The sequence below is a fragment of the Aptenodytes forsteri genome, unplaced genomic scaffold (genome assembly GCF_000699145.1).
Source record: "Aptenodytes forsteri isolate BGI_AS27 unplaced genomic scaffold, ASM69914v1 Scaffold255, whole genome shotgun sequence".
NCBI classification, from domain to species: Eukaryota; Metazoa; Chordata; class Aves; order Sphenisciformes; family Spheniscidae; genus Aptenodytes; species Aptenodytes forsteri.
The window spans coordinates 7,019,004-7,027,549 of NW_008794888.1; the positions used below are offsets into that span (position 1 = coordinate 7,019,004).

General features: G+C 40.6%; 1 protein-coding gene across 1 annotated transcript in view; it reads right to left on the minus strand.

Annotated features, from left to right (window-relative positions):
• The window catches only part of CNTNAP5 (contactin associated protein like 5), a 239,298-nt gene that overhangs the window by 115,491 nt on the left and 115,261 nt on the right, over positions 1-8,546 (minus strand). Inside the window, exon 11 of the mRNA XM_009275042.1 lies at positions 4,860-4,966. Within this exon, the coding sequence (XP_009273317.1) occupies positions 4,860-4,966 (107 nt within the window). The remainder of the gene's footprint in view (positions 1-4,859; positions 4,967-8,546) is intronic.

An 8,546-nucleotide genomic window follows, 5' to 3' on the forward strand; every position in this document is an offset into this window, starting at 1 on the left:
GCCGCGCCGCTGGAGCAGGGGAAGAGTATGAGAAGTCCTCCCCCTGAGGATGAAGGAGCGGCAGAGACAACGTGTGGTGAACTGACCACAACCCCCATTCCCCATCCCCCTGCGCCGCTGTGGGGGAGGAGGTAGCGAAAATCGGGAGTAAAGTTAAGCCCAAGAAGAAGGGAGGGGTGGGGGGAAGGTGTTTTCAAGATTTTGTTTTTATTTCTCATTATCCGACTCTGATTTGATTGGTAATAAATTAAACTAAATTTCCCCAAGTCGAGTCTGTTTTGCCCATGACAGTAATTGGTGAGTGATCTCTCCCTGTCCTTATCCTGACCCACAAGGTTTTCATTATATTTTTCTCTCCCCTGTCCAGCTGAGGAAGGGGAGTGATAGAGTGGCTTGATGGGACCCTGACATCCAGCCAGGGTGGACCCACCACAGCTACCCACCACACTGTAGAAATGGGGGAAGTGTCTATCGTTAAAAAGGCTTCGTCTGAGCTAATCTTCCTACCTATTTAAATGCAAGCTGTGTGAAGCACATTTAAAAGATAAACCAAAAGACAAAACCATGCATTTTACAGACTCGAAATAAGATTGTATCCTCAAAGCACTGTCTTAGCTACAGATCAGCTCAAGTAGCAGTAAGCAAACAGTAGTTTCAAAGGAAAGAATCCATACCATTTCAGTAAACGATATAGATCACACACCTTCTAATAGACCTGCAAATTGGATCTCACTCCCAACAGGGCTGGAGAAACTAAGGCACAACAAAACTCATACACGAGCAAATGTAACTCACCTACCATTGGCTTAATATCCTATAGGGTTATTCCATGACTCCTAGTTTCCCCAAACTGCGGGCAGTGAAATGGGTACCCGGGGACAGTCAGCACAAGTTCTACATTTCCCATCAAATTGCATGTCCACGTGCATTTGTGACAGCAAGACACTAGTACATGCTTTGGAGTTTCACAGCTACAGATAGTACAGAGAAGAAAACAAAATTGCTAATCAGTGCTGTGACTAGCCAGCAAGAAGATGTGAATTGCACTGGAAGCTGGAATGATGAGAGGTAAATCCAAGTTCTCTTTCCCCATTGGAAGAAAAAAACAAACAACCAAACTAAAAAAAAACAAAAAAGACTTGGAAGGTATTGATAATATTCCACGTGGCAGCTTGTGAAGGAGGATTAACCGTTACTAAACAGAGAAATGGACTTATGCATCAGGCAATAAGCTTTACAAGAAAGAAACAACCTGTTTAGAAAACATTCAGACTCTTTCCATATGTTACTGAAAGCCAGAAAACACCAATGGGTTTTAGCACTATTTTACTTGTATTTACAGCTAAGTTCAGCGAAGACGAGGACAACAGAAGCAGGACCAGATAAGACTTCAGGGTGAAACTTGTCTGCCACAGAATAGCTATTTAACAGGACATGACCCTACACCATTTCAGTGGTGGTCCCTCATCTGGATCAGGTAGATTGCCACACCTCCTGTGACAGTTTAGGAGCTTTCAGGGTCAGAAGGGATTTTGAGTGAGCAGGAAGATACCTGAGGTTTGCAGAAAATTGACTGCCTCTAGAAAGATTATATTAAGGCCATGTCTAGACCCAGCCAGTTCTTTATATGTATCTTGAGATGTGCACTTTTGCTTCATCCACACTACTTGAATTTCAACTATACCCATTTTCAGTCATGACAGACACAATCTTGTCCCACATGTCTGATGTGGTCATGCAAACATTGTCCCAGCTGTGTCTTCTATCAACTTACTGTTCTGCCCTGTCACAAATTCCCCTCTGTTGCACCAAATGCAAACTATTTATCTTTGCTTTTCATGGCATATTTCCAACCTATCTACCTGTCATGACTCTGGCATTTGCCCTGTCAAAAATGTCAAACTCCTCTGGCCATAGCCTTATATTTTTCAAACAAGCACATTATTGCTTTCTCCCATGTCACTCCTTCATGCCTGTGAGCATTCAATTTCTTCCTCTTTTTAATCTCTACTTCATGACTTTTTGCCGACAAGAAAGCCTAGCAATAATTATGTACCTGGTAGACTGAAACTGCCACCTATGAAGCTGATGAAGACTTTCTGGCACTCCGTCACCTGCGCCACTGTGTTTTTTCGCCCTCAGAAACTTAACTGCAAACTCTTTGGAGCAGGGATAGTCTCTATTGTTAGCTGTTCCTCACAGTGGGACCCAGTGTGGTCCAAGAATACTTGGAAGAACCAGTAAGATTGCTTATGTATCAACTGCAAAATGTATTTCAACACTTTACAGGTGACAACAGTAAGTTAGGGACAATGTATCTTCAGATCTCAGTTCTTAAAATGGTAAGGTCTCCCATGAGAGAGTGCTCTCTTTTGAGCTGGTAAAACATATATCAATTAATTCTGGTTTGCAGATGCATGTCATGCAGTTCTTCCTGAAAGCATGGCAAGGAATGGGTCTTTTTACATTGTTCAACCAGTGGCACCACCTCTTACAAACACCACACCAAAAAGAGGCAAAAACCCCACTGATGCAACTCAGACAGAAAAGAAATCCAGCTGACAGTGAAACTATTCACACTATGTGTGACTTGCAGCAGATTGCCAGTTAAATCTTTCCACTGTTGCTGCATGGACTCGGGTCTGAAGGGCAGTTTAATAAAAGAAATAACCTCCCCAAAGTGGTACAAGTTCAATTTCGGGCCTGTCAGCCTCAGTGTTCTAGTAAAAATCAAAATCTGTTGAGATAATGTTTCAAACCTTAAGAAATTAGATGTTTTACTTTGATAGAACTACACTGAATTACATGATTGGAAGAGTTGCCTGTGCATTGAGGATGTTCTGGAGTTATGCTGTGGTCAGGTCTGTGCCTTTCATTCACCTGCTACAAGGTACTCCTGTATGTCAACCACTATCAGCTGAAAGTGATAACATCTCTTGTTCTGCAGGTTTCTTATCAACAGCTTGCATTTGCCCACTGGCTTTGAAATGGTTTCATCGCACATTTCAAGCACATGAATGCATTTCTCCAGCCTAATGTTGCTGTTTATCAGCGTTGCTTGGCTTACAGGGCAGTTGGCTCTACAATCTAGCTGGAATCAAATTAGCTGTTGATAATATGGTTGTAAATAAGCTGAGCAGCTGAATAGCTGTACATCACGTGTGTGCAGCTTGATCTGCTGGGAAGTCTTAACACAAGATCTTCCTGAGAAAATTTTCAGAGTAGTTTTTACATCAGTGAACCTTAAATAACTGCAGCTATGTATATGCCTTTGAGAGCGCAGACACGAGTTCACAGAAGCAGGAGGCTTCACTAGCTCCATGCAAATGCCTATGGGGAAAACTAGTCATGAACCAGTCCTCTGCAGTAATGAGATGGTCTCCTTTGGATGCAAGCCACACTGAGCTGACACAGACACAGTGAGCCTCAGGCCCCGAGTTAATATGACAGCGCAGATGTAGCCTAGAGGTTAGTGTCCCTAATTGCCTTTGACGGTCAACAGCGACAGACCTCTTCCTTCCCCAAGGAGCCTCTCCCTTCTCACCAACCAATTTGGCCATCTAGTTTAGTACCAACCATCAACTGGTGTAAACACTCTGCTATGGCCTCAATCACTGCATGTACTCTGGGTTGGGTTTAGATGTTTTGAAGAGGGGTGATGCCTTTTGGAACAAAAACATTGGACAAAAAGTAAACCCTCTTTTCAAAACTATAAACTCAGCATTTTTCTTCCCATCCTTCATCTGGCTTGGCATGATTTCTGCACCAAACCCTTAGCTTCCTTTGTGTTTACAATGTAGAGTCCAGGTGATGAATCTATGAATAGACCTCTCAACAGCCTCTCCCGTCAGCTGCAGACCCCACACCACAAATGATTTCACCGTTAATTAGCAAACCATTAAAGTCTCCAGAATTACAGTATGGTTGCCAATATTCTCAGCTTCAAACCACTAAGTACCTTTTCTTCTCTTCTGCTTTTTTCGCTTAACAGGGAAAAAAATGCATCTCTCACCAATCTCATCCTATCTGCGGTTCGAGTGCTCATCAAACACCTGGAGTAGTCATAGTTGTATTCCTGGAATTATTATTCTTACTTACTCTTTTTTTCTCTTTATTTCCAGTGGTAGAACAGGAAGTTTACCTTCATTTTCTAACTGTTTTCCCTTTTAGTCAGCTGTATGAACAGGCTTTATTTTGGCTTCCCCTTTCTCTCTCTATTTTTTATTAGAATTCCGAGCATGCTGTGCCTCTACTGTTTGATACTTATTTTTTTAAACCTTTAAAACATCTTAATATTCCTTTTACTGTGGATTTCAGTAGCTGAATGCTTCATGTACTGCCACTGTTTCAGATACATATCCTTGCTAATAGCAGCAGCCCAAATAATAGTTCAGCAAAATTCCAAAATTATGAACTGTGGAAAACTGGGTTCTTGCAACAGAAACTTTCGGATAGTCTAAAAACAAAATTAGGCCATGATGCCAAAATTGACATAGAGCCCCAAACACAGATTAAAATCACTCAGCTCATTCAACTAAATGTCTAATGACCAATGTGTCTACGATGTGTATGTAACATAAATGAATTAAAGATTCTCCAAATCAATGTATAATGTGAGAAAAAAATGTGGAAAATTAGTTAATCTCGTTTTGTTTTCTCCAAAATATTTGTCAAGAAACATGCATGTTTGCAAATGGATTCCTGTGTGTTCCCAGACCAATTCTTGACCTGTTCGAACCATGTCAGGACATGCTACATCCTATAATACGATATGACCTCTCACAAAGCTCCTCTCTAGTTTATGTGTACCTTGACATACCAGCTGTAGTAGAAAACACTGTATGTGTGGGTTTACTTACAGTTATGACAGGTAGCTCCCATGTAGCCTGTATCATTGCAATCGCAGTAAAAGGTGGTCCAGGACTGAGAGCATTTTCCTCCATGTTCACAGTAGTTGGGTAAACATCTAATTGGAGACAGTTTTAAAAAAATGCAATTAATTATAAACATTTCTGTAAAAATAATGTGCTTGAAAAAATAATTATAAAACCGTCTCAACTCCTCATTCAGGCAAGAGTTTCCTAGGGCTGAATCACTGTATAACACCTGAAATAATTACTTATTCCTGTGATCTGTGATTCACTTCAATTACAAGCACTGAAGACAACAACATTTAATATATCCAGCGAGTAGGTAAAGATCACCCTCAATAAAAACATTCCCCTTGTCCTCCACTTGTTAGCAATTAAAGTGTCACAAACTTTCTGAGCACAGAGAAGGACGAGTAACAGGTGAAAACGCTATTGAAATCTTGTTTCAAAGGAGAATCCCTTGTTCTCTGATTAAACAGGCATCATTGTTATCAAAATTAGGCTGAGTTACATTTGTGGTAACACAAACAGCATGAAAATCTCAGAAGTGAGAGGAAAAATATGCTTCAATTATGAGTTCTGTACTCTCTCTTCTTCCCCTCATTTTAGTTGGTATGCCTCTAAAGTATTATTGTGAAGCAAATTATTAAAAGAAGAAATAGGCAAAACAGCATGCAGCTTGGGAAGTGAACAGAAACAAAAGCTGTGGGAGATAAATTCAATCTCCAGGACAAGAACTGAATGCTGATCTGAACTACACTGGTGTAAACACAGGCAATTCAATGGAGATACACCAGCCTAAATGGAAACAGAGATTGTTCCATTGTTTGCCTTTTCTTTCCTCCCCCCTCCCCCCCTTACTGTATATTAGATAATATCTTGTACACTCTATGTTTGACTTTTGATAAATGAGTAACTTGTTTATACCACTGATTCAATTGTGATGGGTGGGTGGATAGAAAACAGGCAAGCAATTTATCTCTTACACACCAGCACTCCATTAGGGTTTGCTTTGCTGTAAAGTGAGCTTGAAAACCCTTTTTATGTCCCAGATCTTTCAGTGGTGTTAGTGGTGAAGTCACTGACGCTACCTACATTCGTACTAGCTGAAGACATGATTTTATTGTAGTTCATCTCATCCTCAGGAAATGCTTTTGCATTTAAGTGTGCATATTGCTTTCAACTGCGGCTTTCAGTCTGTTTCTTCTAGAATCCTTACAACTAAAACACATTTCATGCATGCAAGCAGAAAACCTGTATGTCACTAACAGCCATTGTCTTTCACCAGCCTCCCGAGCCCCACCAGCCAAACATTCATTAACTTACTTGAGTCCAAGGCTGTTTAGAGCTGCCAAACGTTGACAACCCAAAGAAACCTGTTTATGCGCATAGAGGCCTATCAGACTAACCTCTCGTCCTCAGTATGCTTGTATGCAAGTACGTGCATACATACATATACTCATCTGTGTAAGTGTGAGTCTGAGATTTGTTCTAGAACTCAGGTTTACTTGATCAGTATTTATTCCATCGTACATAAAATTATAAAGATCATATAAAAATTAATATGAAAGATTAATTCATTTTTATTAATGCTTACGCAATTATAGTAATTATTTATTATTCAAATACTAGAGACATATGGTATTCAAGAAGAATTATTTATAACTATCTGTAATATCTTTTAAAACAATTATAAGATATATTGGTCTTATAAAAATTGTTGTTATGGCTTCTGTTAATCATTGGGCTCAAATACAAAATGAGGAAAGAGAACGGGAAACACATGCCTGGTTTTCCAGCTCACCAGGGAGCTTTTTTCAGTGCTGTGGAGAACACCTTGTTTCTAAAACAAGAGGGGATGGCCAAAACGGTCGGTTTTGCCCCATCCTTACAAGGCAGGAAGTCTGAGAAGGGATTAGATTTTGGCTTTTAATGGTATGCTGGGAAATCATCTAACAGAGCCTAACACCCTGCTGGTACAGTGACAGCCCAGTCAGCCCCTCTGCCATTACATCTACTCTTGGCAATGGTGAAGAGAGATTTAGGGGCTTTGGGTCGATGCTGAAGAAAGCAAGAGCCGCCTACAGGATGGCAGAAACAGGACTGGCTGGTGTGTGATCTGCACCCGGCTAGCTCTGCAGGACCGTGTGAGCTCCCTTGAACCAGCAACTCCCCAATAGCTTCGTCCCAGAGGCTGCAGGAGAAGCACAGTGGTTCAACAGCTCTGTGGCAATATATATGAATTTTGCCTGTAAGAGCAGATTTGCTCATATTTGGGCTTTGGTCATGCCTGCCCTTGCCCTCAGCATATTGCCTTTACTTCTACCTGCTATCTGGTGATAAAAATTCATTTATGTCACCTGCATAACAGCAGTAGTTATATTCACATCACAGGGGTGCTGGCGACAAGAAACATCTGATGTTAATAAAGCTCTTTGGCGAGGTAAAAAGAACAGTACTGTGTTATTATCATAATTTACATCATCAGTGTAATGGACAAATATGCTTTCTGCCTATTTTAAGCTACCTTTTATTAATTAACCCAATGCAGTAGAGCTAATTACTAGTCATCTGTGGTTTGCCAAAGGCCCGTATCAGAGGCTTAAGCATGTTTATTCCCTTAAAACGGTTTCCTTTTAAAGGCTTTACTTGTCTTACAAATGCAGACACTTTTTATTCCCCCAACAATGCATGAAATGCAAGTCGAACTAGCCATGTAAGCTTTTAATGATATTCATAAATTCAGAATTAAACCTTTTTTATTCCTTAGTCTATTTGCTTTAATTAGCACCAACCGCATCGATCTTGTTTTTGGTCAGATAACTAACCCTTCTAGAGGCTTATGAAACAAATTTCTTTGCAACTGTAATAATTACCATAATCCCATTCTAGCTGAGCAGTTGTGTCTTCATTAGAAGCAAAATTTATCCTAATTGTCAAAGAACTCAAAATTAAGAAATCCCTATGATTAAAATTAATCAAGGCATGGATAAATCACAGGTTGTTCCATTTGCTAACTGTCCTGGATCCTCATGTTGAAGGACTTAAACACATATTAATTTAAAATATAAATTAATATTTTCACTGTAAGAGAATCAAGCAATTTTAGCTAAAAATGCAGTGGTATCACAGAAGGTTTCATAGACAAAAACTTGCAGCAGGCAGCCCCTGACCTATTTGCAATTGAAAAGAACAAACAGAGCAACTCAATTTTTGTGAGTATCATAAATGGGACACTTTGAAATTTAATGATTTGCCTAAGACAGTTTGTGACAGAGCAGGGACTCTGATCTCAGTACCCTGGACTTCAGGAGAGCGTCAGGATATCGGCCTCTTCAGGGATCTGCTTCATAGAGTGCCGTGGGACATGGGACAAAAGGGAAGAGGGCCCCAAGAAAGCTGGGTAATATTCAAGGATCACCTCCTTCCTCCTTAGGAGTGGTGCATCCCAACAAAGAGGAAGTCAGGCAAAAACGCCAGGAGGCCTGCATGGATGAACAAGGAGCTCCTGGACAAACTCAAGCACAAAAAGGAAGACTACAGAGGGTGGAAGCAAGGACAGGTAGCCTGGGAGGAATACAGAGAAATTGTCTGAGCAGCCAAGGATCAGGTTAGGAAAGCTAAAGCCCTGATAGAATTAAATCTGGCCAGGATCATCAAGGGCAACAAGAAAAG